Source organism: Phycodurus eques, chromosome 3 (assembly GCF_024500275.1).
Source record: "Phycodurus eques isolate BA_2022a chromosome 3, UOR_Pequ_1.1, whole genome shotgun sequence".
In the NCBI taxonomy this organism is placed as follows: domain Eukaryota; kingdom Metazoa; phylum Chordata; class Actinopteri; order Syngnathiformes; family Syngnathidae; genus Phycodurus; species Phycodurus eques.
This window is the reverse complement of record NC_084527.1, coordinates 24532798-24556424: the sequence shown is the minus strand read 5'-3', so window position 1 is coordinate 24556424 and position 23627 is coordinate 24532798. Positions and strand designations below refer to the sequence as shown.

The 23627-nt window shown below is 40.3% G+C and overlaps 2 protein-coding genes across 5 annotated transcripts in view; one reads left to right on the top strand and one right to left on the bottom strand.

Annotated features, from left to right (window-relative positions):
* Window positions 1–2111: 2111 nt before the first annotated feature.
* Window positions 2112–15197, bottom strand: spring1 (SREBF pathway regulator in golgi 1). Of its 2 annotated transcripts, none has more exons than XM_061672783.1 (5): window positions 15061–15197; window positions 10334–10490; window positions 8031–8182; window positions 6376–6489; window positions 2112–3607 (listed from the first exon to the last, which is right to left on the bottom strand). In XM_061672783.1, the coding sequence occupies exons 1-5, from the start codon at window positions 15193–15195 to the stop codon at window positions 3524–3526; spliced, it is 642 nt and encodes a 213-aa protein (XP_061528767.1). In that variant the 5' UTR covers window positions 15196–15197; the 3' UTR covers window positions 2112–3523. The 2 variants fall into 2 exon arrangements, with proteins under 2 accessions (XP_061528767.1, XP_061528768.1); XM_061672784.1 differs by lacking the exon at window positions 15061–15197 and adding an exon at window positions 10707–11241.
* rnft2 (ring finger protein, transmembrane 2) overlaps window positions 11031–23627 on the top strand; it is a 26709-nt gene continuing 14112 nt past the window's right edge. The window contains exons 1-7 of one of the 3 annotated variants that reach the window (XM_061672764.1): window positions 11031–11401; window positions 11510–11587; window positions 12653–13182; window positions 17383–17459; window positions 19660–19760; window positions 19832–19888; window positions 20001–20154. In XM_061672764.1, the coding sequence (XP_061528748.1) occupies window positions 11541–11587; window positions 12653–13182; window positions 17383–17459; window positions 19660–19760; window positions 19832–19888; window positions 20001–20154 (966 nt within the window). In that variant the 5' untranslated portion in view covers window positions 11031–11401; window positions 11510–11540. The remainder of the gene's footprint in view (window positions 11402–11509; window positions 11588–12652; window positions 13183–17382; window positions 17460–19659; window positions 19761–19831; window positions 19889–20000; window positions 20155–23627) is intronic. The other 2 variants (XM_061672765.1, XM_061672766.1) reach the window with 2 other exon arrangements.

The following is a 23627-nucleotide window of genomic DNA, read 5'->3' as shown; positions in this document are numbered from 1 at the left end:
CAGGGTGTAGCCCACCTCTCGCCCAAATAGAGCTGGGATAGACTCCAGCACGCCCGCGACCCTAGTGAAGATAAGCGGTATGGAAAATGGATGAATTCCCTCGTGATGGTCATTAATCAGGCTGGCAAAGAGGCTGACAAGCTCAGATATGTTTCCCTAATTATGTCATTTTGGTTTGTTCCGCCTGTAGGATGATTAATAGTTCCACGCTGATAGAACTGTCCCTTGACAACACCACATGGATGGGTCACCACTTGACTCCAATCATGTTTGAATGTGTGGACAGATGGAAGGAGGCGAAGACCTTCCAAAGCCCAACAACATTAACAGTTTGGGCCTTCTCCAATTATTTTGAGGGCCCTTTGAAATTGGTTTGTTTCCTTCTCATTATAAATCCCGATTTCCCATATGCAAAAATGTAGAAACATGTAATTTGGTAGGGATGTCTATCATGAGTAGACATGCCTTTAAACATGACAAATGTTTCAGGATCATTTCCAGTGCTACAACTAGACAAATTCCTACAAGAGCGAGTGTTTTTGGAAAATTCAGCTCCCAAAGTCAATTTCACTTAGCAAAATAAAATTTGGCAGCCATTTCTATTATGACTAGACCAGGGGTGGGCAAACTTTTTAGCTCAGGGGCCACATTGACATTTAAAATTTGATAGGCGGGTCAAGCCAGGACCAGATGCTTACATATCAAATAATAATTTTAATGGGAACAGTGTTGTTTTGTTTATCACTTGTTTTTGCCAGTGCATCAAAGTCTGGTGTTAGTTTTGTTGTGGCAATTCTCAGAACACATCTGAGGTGTTCATCACTCAGCTGGGATCTGTAGGATGTTTTGTTGGTGTTCATCAGACAAAAGTCTGTTCACACACATATGTAGAGCCAAACATCACTGGTAACCTCTGTGCCATCTTCCGGATTTTTGGAAATTTATCTGCGCTTAATAAAGCATAAAACTCATCCAGTTTACATTACAGCACAACCTGGTGGAACCACTCGGCATTACAGGAAAAGGTCAAGTGAAGGTTGTCATGAATTTGATTATTTGGCGGATTCTGTTCCAATCTTTGGCAGGCCGGATTGAAATGGTCAACGGGCCGGATACGGCCTGCGGGCCGTAGTTTGCCCACCCCTGGTCAAGCCACACTCTCCCCTCCCACCACCTTACAGTCAGTAACCTCATCAGATGACATCGTCTGCACAAGATGTAATCTACCTGTGTGCTTCTACCTCCGCTCTTGTAGGTCACCCTTTGTTCCTGCCTCTTCTGGAAAAAAAGTGTTCACTACAACCATTTGCATCCTTTTTGCAAAGTCTCCCACCATCTGTCCCTCCAAGTTCCTTTCCTGGATGCCAAACCGACCCATAACTTCTTCATCACCCCTGTTTCCTTCACCAACATGTCCATTACAATCTGCACCAATCACCACTCGCTCTTTGTCTGGGATGCTCAGAACTACTTTGTCGAGCTCCTTCCAGAATTTCTGTTTCACCTCTTGGTCACAGCCTACCTGTGAGACATTACATAATACATAACACCCTCAATTTCAAGTATCAGCCTCATCACTCGATCTGATACTCTTTTCACCTCCCAAGACATTTTTAGCTAACTCTTCTTTTAAAATAATCCCTATTCCATTTCTCTTCCCGTCGACACCATGGGAAAATAACTTCAACCCTGCCCCTAAACTTCTAGCCTTACTGCTTTTCCACCTGCTCTCCTTGACACACAATAGATCAACCTTTATCATCATGTCAACCGACTCGCGAGCTTTTCCTGTCATAGTCCCAACATTCTAAGTCCCCACATTCAATTCTCGGCGATATGCTTTCCTCTTTTCTTTCTGCCCAAGAACCCGCTTTCCACCTCTTCTTCTTCTTCGACCCAGAGTAGCTGAATTTCCACCGGCGCCCTGCAGGTTGACGGCGCCGGTGGCAGACGTTGTTAACCCGGGCCTTGGGACCGTCCTACAGTGTGCAGTGGCTTGTGCCCCCCATAGGGCTGCATTACATATCTGTCAAGAGTAGGCCCACAAAAAAAAAAAAAAAAAAAAAAAAGACTCATGAAGGCATGCCCACAAAGACACAAAGTTTGCCATTTTAATTTGAAGCGTGCAATTTAGAGACATTTCCAGGGGTCCTTCAAAGTTGAACCCCTCAAGATTTAGTTGAGTTGTTTCCAAATTTTATCCACATTTCATAGACGGATGGACATTTGAGCCGATTTGTTTTGATAAATGGAGATGTAAACTAGCAACATTTGCTTCTTGTGCTTGTTAACTGACAGAACAATTGATTGCACTCAATGGGAACTTGACGCTTTGAAAGTCTTTCATGGTTTCACAATCACTTTTATTAAAACAGTCGATTAATTTCCATGCATTGACACACTTGACATCGTGACACAACTAGTAGGATGGCACTCAGGGGAGTGCAGACCTCCGCTCGAGCTGGACTGATAAAAGTGGAAGAAGAATATAATAATAATGCAGCACCGTCTTAATGTAGGATGTTCTTAGGATGTCATGGACTTAAGGCATTTTGACTGTGGGTTAGCATAAAAGTGACATAGAACGAATTGTTCCCAGCATGTGTTTGGATGAGTATTACATGACAATAATTACAGTAGTAGTACGTATTGTTTAAGAAAAAATTATGCCTCTAGATAAAGTCGAAATTTAACAGAAAAATGTCAGTGTTTCACAATTGTTCTAAGATTAAAAAAAACTTTAATAGACTAAAATAAAAAAGATGTTTTTTGCACAAAGAAAATACCATCCATCCATTTTCTGAGCCGCTTTAAGGAAAATCCCAACTTCGTTCGTCTCCTCGAACAAATTAAACTTTATTCTCGTCAGAATACAAATAAACAAAAAGCTTTATTCATGTAATATTATGACTCTGTCCCAAAATAACTTTTTTTTTTTTACAAGATTTCAATTTTAAAAACGTAAAAAAAATAACACCTATGAAATCCAACTTTGTTTCCACCAGTGTATGCCTTTTTCACTCAAAAGTTCATTTTTCTTAAAAAAAAGCCTTTTGTCAAACCCACCCTACTTTCCCTCCCACACACACACCTGTGACTATTTGTCAAAAAACATATTTCTAATTAAAAAAAAATTCCCTAAAAAAAAAAAAAAAAAAAAAAGACCAAACTTGATCTCTTAATCTTATGACCTTTCCCTAAACTGTGTTTGTGTTTCACAGAAAAAAACACTACTATCCCCATAGTGTAATTATTGACCTTCCTTTATTGTGGCCCTTCATACACATTAGTACCATTCCACAACAACAAACAAAAATTGATCAAAACATAACCTGCCTGCCACGTGCTTCGCGGGGGTAATTTTATCAGTCTCGTCCTGATCATACGGGAGCTGCCGATCATCATGGATGACTGGAAGGAAATCGTGTGGATGCACTTATGAAGTGTAACTCAGGGATTTGTTGCCTATGTCCTTTGAGGGTAAAAAGTCTTTCTTGTGATTCCAGGGGGGTTGTAACACAGTTTAGATGGGAAGGAGCTCCGGAGGACTCTCCCCGTAGCAGTACTTGGCTTGTGGGTTCCGGTACGTGTTCTCGTGCTGAACGCTCTGCATGAGCCACAAACAACACATTTTTGTTGGTTAAACTTCAGGCTTGTTCCCTTAACCCTGTTTCATAGTTTCACAGTTACAAAGTCTGTAATTTTTCAAACTTTCCTTGTTTTGTGTTATTTTTTTTGCATCAAGTTTTGATCAGTTCTTCTCATTGGTGTAACATATCCATTCAGTTTTATTTTTTAACACTTCAAATTCCAGTTTGTTTGCACAAGGCGCAGGTTGAAAACAACTTAAAAAAATGAAATGTTTATCTACGGTAGTGCTTGCAAATACGAGTGACTCCACTTACGAGTTTTTCGAGATGCAAGCAGTCGTTTGGCCAACTATTTGCTTTGACTTGCAAGCAAAAATCTGAAATACGAGTGCAGTATGGTGGCAGTGAATTCCACTCACTTCACAACAAGCAGCAGTTTAGCAGATAGTGAACTACTGAATGCTACTCCCAGCTGAAGTTTACTGACAAATTAAACATAACGCAAATAATTGTATATTGTTTTAAAAAAAAAAAATCTGTTTTAAGTCCGCTTACTTAACACTAATGCTAATAAATAATGGAAAATGCTGTCGCGGGTATCGGTGTAGCTGTGTTATAACCTTTTAAGTAACTGATATTTGAACACAAATGATGGTGCAACACATGTAGACTGATAATACAACAATAGCCACAGGTATATATTTTTTATCCTCTGTGAAGAAGAATCTTACTGATGAGGATTCGTGACGTGCCCTCTGTCTTCATGTAGTGTTCCCTCGTTTTTCACGGTTAATGGGGACCAGAACCCCCCACGAAAGGTGAAAAACCGTCAAGTAGGATTTGCCACCCCCCAGGAATTTTCATGGATGTGTATGTGGGTACCAGAATGTTTAAAATATGTAAACAGTATTTATACTTTATATTTGAGAGAAAGATTACAACAGTACACGTATTTACTTAAATCTTTAATTATAAAACCTTATACAGTAATTAACATTCATCAACATTGCCTTCTGAGAAAGGCGAAGAGGCTTGTGTTGGTGGCGGAGGTTTGGCTTTTGTCCTGATCATATTAGTGTCCAAACTCACTGTCTTTTCCCCCCAATCAGCAATCCACAATGCAGCTTCCATTTTCACAATTCTCTTATTACGTGGCGTTACCACACGTTTTGCTTCCTTATTGAAGGTTATTGAAGCAGTTTTGCGGATGTTTGCTTCCTCTTTCTTTATGTACCACACTGTAGATTCATTCACGCCATTAATTTGAACCAAAAAGTGTGACAAAAACGGTTTAATTCTTTACATTTTATTTAATTATGACTGTTGTTACATGACAATTGTTTGTTGTTATTTTTGTTGTGAATTGAATTGAACTAAAGAACTAAAGAATTGAACCGTTTATTGTTCCCAGCGGCAGGAACGCCTGGTTAGCACCTCTGCCTCACAGTTCTGAGGACTGGGGTTCAAATGCCTGTGTGGAGTTTGCATGTTGTCCCCGTGGATGTGTGGGTTTTTTCCGGGTGCTCTGGTTTCCTCCCACATTCCAAAAACATACATGGTAGGTTGATTGAAGACTCTAAATTGCCCGTAGGTGTGAAGGTGATTGCGAATGGTTGTTTGCTTCTATGTGCCCTGCGATTGGCTGGCGACCAGTTCAGGGTGTATCCCATCTTTCACCCAGAGTCAGCTGACCCTAGTAAGGATCAGCGGTTCAGAAAATGGATGGATATTGAGGGAAGGCTGGAATGGATTGTTGACATTTCCATTTATTTCAATGGGGAAAGATGATTTGAGATACAAATGTTTTGAGTTATGAGCGTTGTCACATAACAAATTAAATTTGTATCTCAATTCACTGTATTCTCACGAGCACCAGTTTTTTTCTTTTTCAGAGGTACCTTGACTTACGAGTTGAATTCGTTCCGTGACCAAACTCTGAATTAATTTACTCGTGTAGCAAATTTCTCCCATTAAACTGTTGCAGTCCCCCCAAACACCAACGTTCTCTTGGTTACGTGTTTCTTATGAAGAAAATCTCGCTCTATTTTAAATTTGAAGTGGAAAAGGTTCATATACAGTGCTGTGAATAAGTATTGGCCCCCCTTCTCAAATTCTTATATTTTTGCATAGTTTCCTCACTTTAATGTTCAAGATCATCAAATAAATAGACAAATACAGTATAACCCAAGTGAACTTAAAATGCTGTTTGTTGTGGAAAACGTAATGGGCCCCCTAAACCTAAGAACTGGTTGGGCCATCCTCAGCAGCAACAACTGAAATCAAATGTTTTCGAGTGGCTCATAACTCGAAAAACGTAAGTTGGGGCACTCATAAGTCAAAGTACCACAGCATTACAAAGAGCACAGTCTGTGTCATTAATTTTCTTAATTGGAGTGTAGTGTGCCATTAAATGCCTCTTACAGAAACTACAGAATATTACATGAAATTGCTCCCTTGTCCAAAACTTTGTCATCTGATAGGAAACTAAAATTAAAACTAAAAAACTAAAATTTTCAAGTTGAATCTAGAATGAAACCAATTTTTCAATCAATTTTAACCCCATTTTGGTCTTAATTAGCAAGTAACAGTATATTATTGATACATTTAAAGAGCTAAAGTTAGAAATAATAAACTCGGACAAAAAATTCACAACCTTTCAAGTTTCATCACATTTGCACTGCTAAAAATTATTATATTTAAAAAAATTAAAAAAGAAAGAAGCAAGGTGGACATAAATTAAGCAACGCCAATGTAACAAGACAAAGAGATTTTTGGACAGACGTACTTGTGAGGAGGTGCGACACTTGGCCAGGCACAGCTCGAAGAGGTCCTCCACGGCGGTGAACAGATTCTGGAAGCCTCCCGCGGCGCGGTTCAGGAAGCGCTCCAGGAGAGCTCGCTAAAATAATATACATAATAAAAATATACCTTTATTCTCCTAAGATTCAGATTTTTTTCCACAATTTTGTTTTCAAGGAGTCTGTAGTATTTTCTTCAAGCGTTAAAACATTTTGATCCACCCCCCCGCCCCAAAAATGGTTTACCCCCAGGATAATTAAAAAAAAAAAAAAAGGGCAACTTTTAATACTATGAAATATGACATTATTAGGTTATATATAAGGTTATGACTTTTTTTTCTTGAAAAAAACATGAGTTGATTCATGTAAAATTGCGGGCTTCTCGAAAAGATACCTCAAAGATTTGACTTTTTCCTCCCACTCCCTCCCACCCCATAAGAGTCCAAGATTAAGACTTCATTATGACTTTATTCTTCTAAAATGACTTTTTTCTCGAAAAACATGACGACGTCATAAGATTCCTACATTTTCATTTCGATTCCAACTTTTTTTCCCCACAAAATTTTTTTTTAACTTTATTCTTATGTGACCATTTTAGGTGGGAAACAGTATTTTATTCTTGTGAAATAATAACAATTTCTTAAAAGACTTTTGATAAAATTCCGACTTTCTAAAAATTATTGTAAGATTAGTTTCCGAAAATATACAACTTCCTTTTCGAAAAATATTACCTACTTTCTTTCAGAAACAAACATGAAATTATTCTCATAAGATTCTGACTTTAATTCTTGAAATATGTATTCTTGCACAATTTGACCTTTTTTTTCTCTCCAAAAAACAGACCTGCAAACACCAAAGGTGACCAAAACAAAAAAGAAAAGAAACCATTTTAGGAGGGGTCTGGGGGGAGCCCCTGCAGAGATTTATTTTTATTTTAACATAAATTAAGCAATCTGGAAGACTCTAAAGAGTACAATAAGGCAAAAAAAATTTGCTTCATGTGGAAAAACTTATTTACAAGTAAGCGTACTGTTACTTGACAATAATGTGACTCAAATCAAAGTAAATAGTAGTCCTCCAAAGAATTACTTGAGTAAGAGTAAAAAGTACGCAGTGAAATTGTTACTCAAGTACTGAGTAAATAAGAGTAACTTTCGATTTATAAATTTTTTTTACCACAGCATGAACATCAATAATAAAGCCAAAACTCCAAAAAAACACTTGCAATTTCCTGCACGGTGTTTTCTCAAGTTATAAGTTAGCTGAAAAATCCACATTTGGGCAGACAGTGCCAGACAAATACTACAATGCATGAAAGCTGTTGTTTTTGTTCATCTAAATGTAAACGAGTATCGCGCCGTTGCCTTCATGGTGACGACGACCTACCCAACATGGCCGCCACGTACGCGCGACGATCAGCGGGGCAGACTTATCTAGTGTGAAAACCTATCGTCCGGGAAGCCCAATGGAAGACGACATGTGAGGTCATATGACTTTCTTGTGTCGTTTGATTGGTGAACTAGACTTAAACCTCACTAACGCTTAAATTGGATGACTCAAACAGCCCCCTATCCGGAAGTCTAAGTCGTAGTTTCGCGCAGATGCAGATGTGGTCTGCCTTTCTGCACTCTGAAGAGGTTACCTTATCTGGCCGGAGGCAACAGGACACACAGTATTCGTAAATACTGCAGCAGCCATTGGCCAGGCAGCTTTTGCAGACGTGCCGCCTCGTGCGGGGAGCGTTGACGTTGCAGCAGCCGTTCATCAGCAAGTCTTTGCGCTCGCACACGTAACCTTCACAAGGAGACACACATTTTGTCCTTTTTACACTAATTTAAACTCAACTTTATTTGAAAAGCACCTCTACTAGAGGGTGTGATTTGCATTGCCATGACAACGATTAAGTGTGACTCAATCACCCGGCTTGTCGGTTTGCAACATTTTTTTCTTGAAAAAAAAAAAAAAAAAAACTTTATTCTCCTAAAATCACAACTTTTCTTCCATGAAAAAATGACTTAAAAAATTTCAAACTTTCTTTCATAAAAAAAACAGCTTAATTCACAAGGTTAAAAAAAAAAAAAAAAAATAATCGCCAATATTTTGTAACTTAAAAAATAAGAAATCAAAATCAACAATTCTCATAAAATTCGTCTTTTGTTGAAAAAACATGACTATCTTCCCAGATTATTTTTAAAATAAAAAACATGACGTTTTCTAAAAAAATTGTCATATTTCCAGTAAGATAACATTTTTATTGAAAAAAAAAACATTATTCATGCAAGATGACAACTTTTTATGCCTATCTGTTATTTAAATAACTTTATTCTCATAAAATTCCAAGTTTTTTCTGAAACAATATCCGACTTTATTCTTGAACGATTTCCGTTTTGTAAAAAAAGACAACTTTTTCCCGGAAATACACAACTTTATTCTCTTTAAATTCAAACTTCAGTAAAATAAAGACTATTGAAAGGCAACAACTTTTTTTAAACGTTTGTCAAAAACAACTTTATTCTTGTAAGATTACGACTTGTTTTTGAAAGTATGCGACTTTTTTCTCAGAAAATTCCAACTTCATTCTTGTGACATTTGACTTTTTGTGATTTTGACTTAATTTCAGAAAAAAATGAATTTATTCTCGTAAGATTATGCGTTTTTCTAAAAAAACAAACACCTTTATTTTAAGAACTAAAATGACAACTTTAAGAAAATATTTAATCCTTATAAGATTATAATTTTCAATCAAAAAATATGACTATTCTAATGAGTGATTTTTTCTGGATAAAAATGACTATCCTAGCAAGTTTCTACCTTTTTTTCGGAGAAATAAGCTATAGTCTAAGACATTTTTACTTGTATCGAAAAATGAGAAATCAATTTATTATTTATTATTTTCTTCATGAATGTTCCAAACTCCTGTTTACGTGCTGTCGTGTGGAGGGAGCTTAACTATGTACATCTGACATGGACATGATCCATGAGAACTCCCCTGCTCTCAGAGCACTAGGCTTTACACAAACAGGATTTTTGGGACCGATCAGCGACTTTAAAAAAAAAAAAAAAAGATAACCGATCTGATCACAAGATGTAGCAATGTGTCTATTTAAATGACTTGTTCATTTACTGTGTGTACTGTAGACAGAGTATCTTCAAAAGTATTCTCTATTCAGGTCAGGTCAAACCAACATTAAAACATGACAGAAATAATGGGTGCTAACTTACTGTAATTAAGTTGTTTCACACACACCGAACTTTAGAGCATGATTCAACAGAACGCCGGCATGTTTAGCTTGCTAGGCTACATAATGTTTTGTTGCCTGCTTGCGAGCCATATCGTATTAAAAGTACGTGAGCAAACCTCAAGCAATCCTTGAGTTAAAGTCCTATCCTAAGCACCGGTTACCACGACCACGTTTTCCCGCATTTTGTTCTTATAATACACACGGTGCGGCCCATTGTAGTTGCCGTCCCCATAGTAACGCTTGTATCCGCGTTTGAGTTGGCAAGATAAAGCTCAGTGATCGTAAAAGACGGGATGCGGCGGTATCGTAATACAATATTTGATTTCAGTAGTCTGACATCGTAGGGCAATCGTGAAAGACCAAATTTGTCTTTTAGTCTGATCCACGAATAATGTGTTGTTTGTCCCACACCGCAGACATGTTTTTTTTAAATAACTTTATTGGCAGTCATATTTACAGTACTACGTCAAAAGACAGGTGACACGGCTAAAACTAAACTAGGTTTTGGATTTAAATATACTGTACACGATGGTGACTCAGAGTAAATGTCTTTTGCGGAGCCGATAAATGATGTCATTGATCGGATCGGCAAATTATGACATGAGAGCCGATCAGCATAAAATGTTAATTATCGGCCAATACCGATCAGATCGGTGTAAAGTCCACAGAGCACAATGACGAGAACTAACGCCCACTCGCTCACCCAGCTCGTCGGTGAGCAGCATCTTGCCCTGGATGGAGTTCCGGCAGTGGCCCATCTGCCGGCTGCTGTTGCCCAGGTTGAAGCGCACCTTCCACGGGATGCGCCGCTCCAAGTCCCTCACCTCCAGGAGGGTGCGGTCCCGTATGGTCCGTTCCTCCTGAACACATGCACAGGGCTTATTTTTACACCTGCATGGCAGTTAAAAAAGCTAAAAAGTCCAATCTTCATCAGAAATCGACGCAGTGCCACCTTCACATGTCAACAAGAGGGCAACCGGTTGTCTTGTATAGACAGTGAAGCCCCGCTGATTCACGAACTCCCAAGGTTATCTTATTTTAACGCTTGCATGACAGCTTGAGTGTCGACGCTGCACCTGTTTCAGCGTGCTGGTGAGGAAGTAGATGAGCGACAGCCCGAAGACGACTCCCAGCACCCAGCGCTTCCTCAAGAGCCGCCGGAGCACCATCATGACACGAGTCGGTTAACAAACATCCAACCTCCTATCGTTCAATTGTGCACGCTTGGATGTGGACGGGTGTGTGGAAAAGCTAGCTAGCTTCAACGGTGATAGGTTTACAAAGACAGAACGATCTGCATTATCTACAATTAACCCATTTTGCATAATAAAGTAACATAATCTGTGACAAAAGCAAGCAACAGCGTTGGGTCGGTGGCCTGCTTTGTTAGCTTGATAGCTTGCCGTAAGAAGCATTCGCAACGAGCTCGGTCACAAGGACACCAGGACTCATATCTAGACAAATATAACAAGTTGTTAAAAAAAATCTAACGCAGTACACAGCAAGAGCGTAGTTATATTTTACGAAATGCGTAGCGGTCGTGTTTATCCACTGGCGTTAGCAAAACAACTTGGCCACACAATACGGAAGCGGCGTTAACGTCAAATGCGATTGGTCGATAAGCAGATAGGTGATGACGTACGCCCGGAAGTTATTGGCTAAAAATAATTGGAGTGGCAAGCGGAGCATCTTTGACAGCAACATAATCAAGCTAGTTCGCCTTAAATTAACAATGAAACTCCAAGGAGGAGGACTCGTTGATCGTATTCAGGTAAAATTATATAGCAAATACAACATTTATTTGTCAAATGTATTGTTGCTGAAGTTTTAAATAGAGCTGTAAATGTACAAATGTGCGAATGTGTGTTGGTCTCCATAGGGCAGCTTCATGTGATGAGGAGCGCTGTGCCATGCAGAGGAGACACAGTAGCAACACGGATGGCATGCCCGCAGAAAGGTGAGGAAAGGAACCAGGAGCGACGGTGTTTTACCCTCTTACTAAACTATACGAGCCTCCATTTTGGACACCAAACAAAAACGCAGAGCTCAGACTTTTGCCAATGTTTTTAAAGGAAACATACAGTGCCGTGAAAATGTATTGGCCCCCTTCTCAAATTCTTATATTTCTGCATAGTTTCCCCACTTTAATATTTAAGAGCGTCAAACAGATGTAAATATCTGACAAATATAACCCTGTTTTTAAATGGTGATTTTATTTATTAAGGAAAAACTAAATATTCAAAGTTACCTGGCCCTGTGTGAAAAAATAAAGGCCCCCTAAAACTAATAACTGGTTGGGCCATTCTCAGCAGCAACAACTGAAATCAAGTGTTTTTGTTGTTGTTCTTGTTGTTTATTAATTTTTTTATAACTGGCAATGAGCCTTTCACATCTGTGGAGATATTTCCTTGCAGAATTATTTGAATTCAGCAAAATGGAGGGTTTTTTAGCATGAATGTACTTTTTAAGGTCAATTCAATTCTGCAATTCTTGCAATGCTGCAATTCTATTAGATTTTAGTCAGAAATTTGACTAAGCCCCTCCAAGACCTTCATTGTTTTTAAGCCATTCAGAAGTTGACTTGCTGGTGTGCCTGCTGCAGCACCCAGGGCAGGGTTTCAAGCAAATGTTAGGTTTTTAAGATAGGGTTTCAAATTAGGGTTTTAAGCAAAGGTTTAAAAATAGGGTTTCAAGCAAAGGTAAGTGTTTCAAGACTGTGTCAGGGTTCTAAGTTAGGAATCAACAAATTGTTCAACCAAAACATATACTGTGATTTTGTCTTATTAAGTCCACTAGCTTAAATGCTAACATATAATGGAAAATGCCATAGATGGGCTAACAGAAATGAGCATGGATGTTACAGTAATTATAAACCTTCAAACAACTGTAGTTTCAGTTTATTTATTTATTTATGTTTTATCACTGATCATTAAACTCAAGAATAGAATTCTTGCTGTTATATGAACCGCCATATAGTGGGGGAACACTGTTCCTGAATGTGATGAGAGATGTTTCTGTTTAGGAGCCGTAGCCAAACTCTGGGATCAGAGAGCAGTCTGGACGAGAGCGCCGTGTTCGACTGCTTGAAGCCCGATTCGCCCGCATTGCCCCAGCAGATCTTTTCGGGTCTGGTGGGCGTCCCGTCCGGCGCTGTTTCCTCCGCCCAGTTCCAGGCGGCCAGCTTAGTGCTGGGCTCGCCCCCAGAGGTCTTCATCCACATGACGGCGTCATCCCGAGAAGAAGGTGGCCCCCGTCGCCCCGAAGGCGGACCCTTCCTGGCTCGCCAGCCCCACCACAATCACCACCCTCACCACCACAATTTCCACCACCCGCCCCTGCAGCACAGGACCTCCTCTCTCCTGCAGCAAGCCACAGCAGCGGCGGTCGGCTCAGACAGGCACCACCATGGCCCCCGGGAGGAGGTGGGCCTGGAGGACCCGTCCACGCCAGCACCAGCCCTCTCTGAGCTGAAGGCAGTGGTCACGTGGCTGCAGAGGGGCTTCCCGTTTATCCTCATCCTGCTGGCCAAAGTCTGCTTCCAGCATAAGCTCGGTAACAACGCTAATACTGTTTAACGCATGCTTTCAAATTAGATTTTTTCTTTAACTCTAAAATTGTTTATTTTATTTTGAATTTCATTTTGAATACAGCCTCTACCCCTCATGCGATGAGTCACCACTGCTCCCAGCTAGCATTGGGTAGCGTGTTAGCACACTAGCATCCATCAGCATTAGAAGTCCAACAATTAATTGGTTAATCGATAACTAATTTATTATCGAATTATTGGACAACTATTATGATACTCGATTAATTGTTTTCAGCCTTTGTTTAACTTAAAAATATCCAAATCCTCTGATTTCAGCCTTTCAACAGTACATTTTCTCAGATCATAGTCCTCAATGAAAGCAGACTGATGATTTTTTTGTTTAATCAAAATAAGACGTGCAAACATCTGCTTTTACTTTGGAAAACAATGATATTAGCGAAGCTGATTTAGCAGCATCGTTAGCCACACTTCAGACTGCCCTGCTGGTGGAGTTAAAAAAAACTATTTTGATGAAGTGAATGGGAAATTGGATGGACTTCAGAAGATGGTCAATTCCCTGGAAGATACCGCCGAATCGCTAGACCAACGGCTTTGCAAAAGTGGAAGATTGCTGTGAAACGCTACTGGCTGATAACACCAAGTTAACGACAAAGCTAACTGACTGATTTGGAGGGGAGAAACAGGAGAAACAACATCTGTCTTATTGGTTCATGAGAGGGAATTGAGGGTTCACAACCCAGCAAGTTCTTATCACAACAATTTCAGGATGTTTTTGGACGGGACACCTTCCCATCACCTCCAGAATCGGACCGCGCGCACCACTGCCTCGGTCCGGAGCCTGTTACCATTGTTGGTAAAGTTCATTTTCTACGCGAACGAGTTCAAAGTTCAGTTCACCGTTCCAAGAATGAACTAGTTCAGTTCAGAGTTCATAATTAAAAATGTTGATCTAAGTTCACCATTCCAAAAATGACCTTGTTCATAGTTTTTTTTTTTTTTTTTCCCCCTCAATATGTTACTGGGGGGCTATTCCCCTTAAAATACTGGCATTTCCTTTTCCCATTGTTCCCACCTATTCAGTCCACACTAGTAGCCAGCTGGGGTTTCCACCCTACAATCTCATAAACATGAAGAAAAACGTGTTGCTTGAATGGTCTTGTTTAAAATAAAGAATTAAACCAAAAACAGGACTTTTATACTTAATGTGCGACAAAAACATGCAGCACAGTATGACAGGACCGATGGTGAAAATACATTGATAACTTTGCATTCCTCGCAGCTCTGGCTGACTATATTAACAAAATATATATTCTTATGTTACGAAACAAAATAAATTCCATATCATGACAGTTTGATGGTACAGTTTTAACAAAAGTCTACCGATACAAATAATAATTTTCCTCGTAATAAATTTTTACAATTATGTACTGTATTACAAAAGAACCACCGAATAACATTACGTAGTGTCCCTGGACGCACCTCACCTTCTCACGCAGCTGCGACGTGCCTGCCTTGAATAGCAGCTGTGGCCGCACTGAATCGGTTGCCAAATGTAGCATTTATGCGCCGACATACTCGATATGATTTGTTCAGACGGGTTGTTCTGGAAGTCCCGATCAAAACGTGGCACTCTTGAATGAAAATGAACTTTCGTTCGAAAACCAATCTTTGACGCGAGAATGAGCACGTTCGCAATTACATTCATCAGTTCACGTTCGCAGAAAATATGAAGTAGTTAATGAACTTTAGTTCATTGAACTCGTTCAGGTACAACACTGCCTGGTGCGGCTGACAAACCTCGCCCTGTTATCATCTGCTTCCACCGGTACCAAAACAAAGAACTGGTGATTCGGGAAGCTTGGAAAAAGGGTGACTTGACCTACCAAAACAACGCATTCAAGATTTAGGAGGACTCCAGCCCTGACGTGGTGAGGCAAAAGAGTAAATACTTGGTAGTGATGTAAGCCTTGTACAAGATGAGACTTAAACCTCTGCTGCTGTTCCCTGCGTGGCTCCATATTGTCAACACGGACGGCACGTACTAGACGTTCACCTCTGTGGCTGAGAAGTTTATTGAGTACTCAAAGGACTCTTGAGCGGTGAGTGTAGACACTCGGAAGATATTTATTGTGTAGCTACTTTAGTTTGAAGAAATGACTACTGTTTTCATATTGTGGTATAAAATAGTCTTCTTGTTTATCTCTGTAATGATTATCTTTTACAGTAATAATAATAACATACTTTCCAATATGCACTTTTGATGCAAGTAGACTTTTTCTCTCTCTCTCTCTCTCTCTCTCTCTACCTAGAATAATCTTATTTGGTGGATTTCTGCTTGCATTTAATTAAGTGGGATGGAGGGATTCTTTTAGAAAGGATTAGGTATGGAAGTCTTAGAATTAGGTGTGGTTGGTGTGCTGCTTGTTCTAGCAGTTAAGTCACCTGGGGCTTCTAGGATGGGATATTTGTTTCTCACTCTTATTATTAATAGACCAAAGTGTTTTATTTATTTATTTTTCTCTCATTGAGCTCTTGATTTTCAGTCAGAGTATTTGGGCCTTCAATAATATACCAAATCTAAGTTATGAATAGACCTTTGAGCTTATGCTTCATGGCTAGAATGTTGAAGGCTTGAACCATTCCGTTAAGAGAAAAAAGGCCCTTACACATCTGAAAAATCTAGATGCTGGAATAGCGTTTATTCAAGAAATCCATCTAAAGCATTCAGATAATGTGTGGATGAGTAGGGCAACTTTTTCCTTCATCTTTTCTGGGTAAGGCTCGAGGCGTTGCGATACTAATAAACAAATACAGACCCTGTCCAAAAAATTTTGACTAACATGGAGAAGTTTATTTATTTCCATCATTCCATTCAAAAAGTTAAACATTTCATAGATTATAGATTCAGGGCCCAGAATTATTATTTGTATTTATTTGTTTATTTTTACAGAATTTAGGCTTCCAGCTCATAAAACCTATGAAATCAGGATTTAAAAAAATGTGAATACTGTGAAGAAATTACCATTTACTTCTCAGTTTTTGTAGAAAAAAAGAGAGAAATTAGGGTCACATTAAATCAATCAAAATATGGTACTTTCAAATCGATATGTTAATCTTCAATACTTGGTTGGGAATCCCTTTCCTTTAATCACTGCCTCGAGGCGCCCTGGCAGTGAGACAATCAACCTGTGGCATTGCCTGGGAGTTATGGAAGCCCAGATTTCCATGATGCTTGCTGTCAGTTCTTCTTTGTTTTGGGGTCTGGTGCCCCTCATTTTCCTCTTGATAATACCCCATAGATTCTCAATGGGGTTTAGATCCAGCGACTTGACTGGCCAGTCAAGCACTGTGATGGCATGGGCATCAAAACAGGTTTTGGGGTTTCTGGGGGTATGGGCAGACACCAGGTCCTGCTGGAAGATGAAATCTGCATCTCCATAAAGATCCTCAGCAGAAGGAATCATGAAGTCCTCTAAAACATTCTGATAGACTGTTGCGGTGACCTTGGATTTAAGAAAGCAGAGTTTACCAACACCTGCACCGGACATTGAACCCCAAATCATGACTGACTGTGGATATTTCACACTGGACCTCAAGCAGCTTCGCTTCTGTTCTTCACCCATCTTCCTCCAAACCCTTGGACCTCGATTCCCGAATGAAAGGCACATTTTACTTTCATCGGAAAAGAGGACCTTGGACCACTAGCCAACAGTCCAGTCCTTCTTCTCCTTGGCCCAGTTGAGACGCTTCCTACTTTGGCTCAGGCTCAGAAGTGGCTTGACCCGAGGAACCCGACAGTTGTAGCCCATCTCCCGGATGCGTCTGAATGTGGTGGTTTTTGAAGTTGTGACTCCCGCCTCATTCCACTCTTTCTGGATCTCTTCTAGATTCTTGAATCTTCACTGTTTGGTAATCCGCTGAAGCCCACGGTCATCTCTTTTGCTGGTGCATCTTCTCCTGACACATTTGAAAATGAATTTGTAGTAAAGTTTAATACGGTTTTCATCAGATTATTCGATTACGCAATGGAATAATAAATAAAACAATCGATTCAAAAAATAATCGATAGTGTCAGTCCTTATTAGCAGGCTTGCGAGAACACTTCCCTCTAAAAAGAATAACTTGCAACATAAATCGCGAATCCTGTTAAATGCGTGTTTTGTCAATTGGAAATAAAGATGATGACGATGTCGTTTGTGCGGCAGGTATCGCAGTTTGCGTGGGGATGGCCAGCACCTTTGCCTATGCCAACGCCACCTTCAAACACCAGGTTTCGCTGCGGGTAAGTCACAATGTTTCCTGACCACGCAGTTCATTCCCACTATGTCAGAACGTGTAGTAATAAGTAAATAAAAACTAAAGTGAAACTACGTAGCTACATGCTATTTATTGTAGCAGTAATGCGCTTATGTAAATAAAATTTCAGTAACTGTACTGTTAAGATTGCACTATGCTGCCCGACGCTTTACAGTGTCGCAATAATTTGCATTTACTCTTTGGTTCCTTTCTACAGTGGCAACTGTTGGAGAGTTTGCACCAATTGCCTGTTACCCAGGGCCCGAGGCCCGAATTAATAAACCTTTGCCAAACTCACCATTGCGTGTTCATTTTTCTCTGAAAGGGTCACTAAGAAACTCACACAAGATTGCAATTTGTTCCGTCTATTTACTTCAGTAAAGGTACAGAGTTACATAATTCTGGGCTTTTTTCTCTCTCTCTCTCTCTCTCCCTGAAGCTGACTTCTCACCTGCACCACAAGGAGATGAAAAAGGGCGCTTTTCCCCTCTTAGCCCTTACAATTTGTAGCTAACAATGCAAGTGCAGGAGGGGCGAGTCATCCTCACGTGGTTCCATCTTATCCGTCTGCGTCCTTTGCCCTTATCTGGGTGTCCTGAAGGCGCCATCCTGTGACAAACAAACCACACTAGCGCAGAGATCCCCGTCGCCAAGGTTACTTTCAGGCCACATCTACTTTTAAGCAAGCAGTACTAAATAAAAAAAAATATATGGATAATGTAAGACAACACAATCATACAGTACATGTAAACCTATTGAAACTCACTTTGACTTCTTAAAGCACACTTTTAATACGACTGACTGACATTCCTCAGTCGTATTAGTAGTAATACAGTATGAGTAGTACTTTTTAAAATATTCCTTAGTTCTCATGCTCTTGTTGCACAGTTCGCCAAATAAGACTCAAAAGTTTGCTTGCTTCAAGCTTTTTGTGCCTCCCAGTTGAAGTTCAACTTAAAACTGTCACATAAAACAAAATAAATTTGGTTTGTTTATATGTGCCCTGCCATTGGCTGGCGACCAGTTCAGGGTGTACCCCGCCTCTCGCCCAGAGATAGCTGGGATAGGCTCCAGCACGCTCGCGATCCTAGTCAGGATAAGTGGTATGGAAAATGGATGAATGGATAGTAAAACACCCAAAATGTCTGCTAGCCTAATGCTAATATATAATGCAAAATGCCATAGGCGGGCTGACAGAAATTAGTATAAATGTTACGTAAAACAACTGCTTCTTTAACACACACAGAGCAGTAACCCATAAAACAAAAGAAATGTTTTATACTGAACTTCAACCACAAAATTTTCAACCAAATGATATAATTGTAAACTTAATCCTGCCATTGAATGCAAAATGTCATATAGAGACAAACAGAAATTAGTTATTATAAAACAACTGCTACTTTAACAAAGATGGAGCAGCAACACATAAAACATGAGAATTAAATATTGTATATTTAAACACCATGCCCTGCGATTGGTTGGCAACCAGTTCAGGGTGTACCCCGCCTCCTGCCCAATGACAGCTGGGATAGGCTCCAGCACGCCCGCGACCCGAGTGAGGAGAAGCGGCTCAGAAAATGGATGGATGGATGGATGGATGGATTTAAACACCATTTTGTAGCCTAAAGGCCTCTTTATACTCCCGCGCCCACATTGCATCAGGTTACCGCCGCAAAGGGTCCGTGCGCACATGGCACAAATTGTTGCCGTGCGCAGAATGCCGCGGAGATCATCTCTCGTGATTGGTCCGTTTTAGTCACATGCTGTGATGACGTACTCAACCCCACATACCACCAACGCCGCCACCTTCTTGATCGATTTTGCAATATAATTTAATGCATCTGGTCATCTAGGTCCATTTGTTCTAGCAGGCACTCTACCACGGTCGTCGTCATTGTTGCTTTGTTCCTTGTTCCGGAAAGTAAAGAAGGCTACCGGAATTGGCCATAAAATGCAGAGGAAACTCCACTCTGTGGTGTCCTCGCCAATATCAGCCGTAGCGACACCCCCGATTTGGAGGAGAACTGCAGCACATTTTCAAAACAATGCGCGTGGATAAAGCTCGAGTATAAAGGCAAACTGTGTGCTGGATAGCCGCAGTGACGTCAGCCTGGTCACCGCCCACCCGAGTATAAAGAAGCCTTAACAGGGTGAATGCTAACTTAGCGTGCTTGCGTGTGTTTCAGGAGGGGCGATCAGTGCTGGTGGCCCTGTGGATCGCGCTCTTTCTTTCAGGGAATGTGGCATATATTTACTATGCCTTCAGCCAGGAGGAGCTCTACAACAGGTAGTGAATGTCAGCTAGCATCTCCTTTAGCCGCCATTTCAATTAGGTTCATTTTTTGTTTGTTTTTTTAGTATGTCAGCCATTTTGTGTCATTTCTTTTGGCAGAGCTTCCGTGTGGTTTTTGTCCTGTGAGTATTTTATGTTTTGCTCACATTCTTATTTGTCACACCTTGAGTTGTTGCATGTGTCAACCACGCACATGCAATCATGGCGTAAACATTTCCTCTTCTTTTCTTCCAGCCTCTTGTTTTCCAAGCCCAACCTAGACGGGTTTGACTTCTTTGACCTCATGTGGGTGGTGGGCATCACCGACTTTGTCCTCAAGTTTGTCACCATTGGGCTGAAATGCTTTGTTCTCTTTTTACCTGGCATCCTCTTGGCCTTCAAGTCCAGGGTGAGATTTCACGCTCAAGTTTTTAATCTTGTCAAAATATGGAAAGTGTAATGAATTGCAGCATACTTTAGGTCCTAAAATATCTTTTAAAATGTTTGGGATTAAATCTGGCGGCACGGTGTATGACTGGTTAGACAGTCTGCCTCACAGTTTTGAGGACCTGGGTTCAATCCCCGGCCCCGCCTGTGTGGAGTTTGCATGTTCTCCCCGTGCCTGCGTGCGTTTTCTGCGGGCACTCCGGTTTCCTCCCACATCCCAAAAACATGCATGGTAGGTTAATTGACGACTATAAATTGCCCGTAGGTGTGCATGTGAGTGCGAATGGTTGTTTGCTTCTATGTGCCCTGCGATTGGCTGGCGACCAGATCAGGGTGTACCCCGCCTCCTGCCCGAAGATAGCTGGGATAGGCTCCAGCACGCCCGCGACCCTAGTGAGGAGAAGCGGCTCAATAAATGGATGGATGGATGGGATGAAACTGTTCTGCTGGTGTAATTTTTCTTGCTTCCTATTTTACATTATTTTTTCATGTGCAAACAACCCTTAAATCAGGGATGTCTATCGTTTATTGTAGTTATAGTGAGAAGCTGCAATATCACAGCTTTCTGTTTAAGGTGATAAGGTAAATAGTTTGGGATTTTGCCTGATTTTGGGGTTGCCCACATCCCTGTGTCCCACCGGAATAGATACAATCCTGCCCTGAGCAGATTTTCATATTCAGGACCAAAACAAGAGCAATCTGTAATAAGATGACACTATTTACATCAATGTTTACTTAATGCTTTTAATTAATTACTAATAAATACTGTTTGCTGATGACATTGTGATCTGCAGTGAAAAGTAGGGAGCAGGTGGAGAAACAGTAAGAAAGATGAAGGCATGAAGGCACATTTTGATGAGCTCATCAGTAAACAATAGAAAATACATTCATTATTATTATTTTTTTCAAAACTGCCCAATAGTTAACAGCAGCACGTGAAATAAGTCAACTTTATTTCTCGAGCAACCCTGGGCAGAAAAACTGGGAACCCTGTTCCCAGTCTTGAGGCCCACGGAACGCCGACCCCAAGAAGTAGTGAAAACCAACGAAGAAGAACGCGCACGAAGACATGTTTGTGGCCAACGGCGGCGGCAAACAAACGTGTGTCTTAACTTTGTTAAAATAAATGACCAGTCGCCTCAGTGCAACACTTGGAATAAGATTATATTGTGCAAAGGAGGCTTTCACCATGTGTAGAAGTCTCCCACCCGCTCTGAGCCTCAGCCTACACCACGCGGAACTTCAGTGAAGTCAAATTGGGTGAGTGAAACAATAAAATACGTCTATGCCAACATTGAGGCAGCTAACAAGTTAAACAGTGGGTTGCACTTTTGCACTGATGGTTTTTAGCATTTATTTTAGTCTTTAAACCAGTGTAAGAGCCCATAACAGGCAAAGAAAAAAGCTTAACATTGAGCTAAAACTTCAAGGGTCAAACTAGCAACTTTACAACACAATGAATTGGGACAAAATTCACACAAATGTCTCACAGTATCACAAACTCTAACTTTGTGCCTCATCGGTGGGTAAAGGAGTCAACTTTTTGTAGCATTTGGTTCCATTTATTACTTTTTCTTGCCGTCCAGGTTTGATTTTGTTTTCAAAATTCACCGGTGTTGTGTGAAGTTATTTTTAACTTGTTTAAAAAATGCTATATTTAACTTTTATCTTAAACATGAATAAATATTAAGTCAATTGGGTTAGTTCGACACACACTGCCTTTTAGTTCACAGGTTTGATATTGACACTGTTTAGAAAGAACCCCCGAGTCAAATGTTCATTTTAGTCTATGCTGCGAGCTGCTAAGAAAATGGATGTTCATAATTTGGACACCCATTATTTAAACCATGCAAACTTTTTTGACCCAGCCCCCTAAAAGAATCTGAATCGAGCATTATTTGGAACCGGAATTGAAATGAGGAACCGGAATCGGGACCGGAATCGGGACCGGAATCGCTTAAATTCAAACAATGCCCAACCCTAAACATAACATTTGGTCGTCATGTCTATTATGAGTAGACCCACAAAAACGTCTCAAGAATCCATACCCGAAAAGACACAGGAAGTCAGTCATTCATGAAGTCAGTCGTGTCGTACATATTTTAGTGTCAGTTTGTCCATTTCCGGGGGATCTTTAAAACTGCTTGAAAATTCAGCCCCAGAAATCAGTTTCACTGAGGAGTCTAACATTTGGTAGTCATGTCTATCATGAGTAGACCCAGAAAAAAAGTCTCAAGAAGCCATGTCCAAAAAGCCAATTTGGTTTGAAGTGGTAATTTCAAGGTCATATTTACCATTTCTAGTGGTCCTGCAGTTTTCATATACAATATTTTCATCCTATTTATCTAATGTGCCATAGTTTTAGTTAACAGTTTTTTTTTCTTTTGTTTTCCTTGCTCTAATGTTAAACTTATTTCTGGGGAATTCCTTCCTGCAGCTGCTGTGAGAGAATTATGACTCAAGTGTGTTTGCGTGAAGGGTCTCGTCCCAATTTAGACATAAAAGGGCCTGACTTACTAAGATCCCAAAATGTGGCTCTAAATTGTGTGTTAACTTGAACAGATTGCTACTAAGTTTATGGACCAATTGGCAACAGGTGAAAAAGTGGTGGAGAGAGCACTATTTAAATGAGCGTTTTACACTTTAGGTAGCGCTGATGGTTTTCACCCTGGGAAAGTTGGAAGAGCACCGCAAGGGAAGTGTTAGTGGAACAGGCAAACAAACTTTACTGAGTTATAGAAAAGAAATCCATCGCTCCAACAGTTTTGAGGAAGCCAGCAACCACATTAGCATGGGAACTGGATGTCTGTTTTGTCATAGGTAATATGGCTTAACTCTTTCTTGTGACTACAAGTCAGGCCTTCCATTATTCAGAAACAAAATTGGATTGCTGAATAGACCATGTCTTTTTAATTTTCGTTTCAAGCATGTAAAAAATGTTTACACAAGTGGAAAAGATAGATTCTCCTCGTCATCTGTTATTTTGCTTGTGCCGCTTTGTCATGGTTACTCATGGTGGTGCGGGCTTGCACCTGCCTTTCAGACGCGGTATATCAAGATCCGAAATCAGCCACTCCAGTTCGTCTCAGGTTTGATAAATCACATTGGACGTGCTAAATTAATTAATTTGCTTCTACACCCAGTATTTTGTGTGTTCTGTCAAAATGAAGTGGCTGCCCGGTTTTGCCTGTTTGGCAGACACAATCCTGGTGTGTAAGTAGCTCAGCGTCCACATCTATTTGAATGCGCAATCAAGTTTGTGCCTGTTTTTGCACGAGCAGACTTATAGAAATCAGGCCCAAAGTGTTGAATAAAAGCATCTTGCAGCTGCTGTAGATCAGGGGTGTACAAACATTTGCTTCCAAGGGGCGCATACAAAAAAATCTAAAGATACATTCTTCACTTTCGATTTATTTAATGCACTAAAACTTTATA

Bases quoted from the DNA above. Each gene is read 5' to 3' on its own strand.
- spring1 (XM_061672783.1), bottom strand. From the start codon at position 15,195: ATGGAGCCACGCAGGGAACAGCAGCAGAGGTTTAAGTCTCATCTTGTA. The intron at 6,490-8,030 runs GTAACCTCTTCA...ATATTATTTTAG, and splicing joins GTTGCCTCCGGCCAGATAAG to CGAGCTCTCCTGGAGCGCTT. The intron at 3,608-6,375 runs GTACGTCTGTCC...TGGCTCATGCAG, and splicing joins AGTGTCGCACCTCCTCACAA to AGCGTTCAGCACGAGAACAC.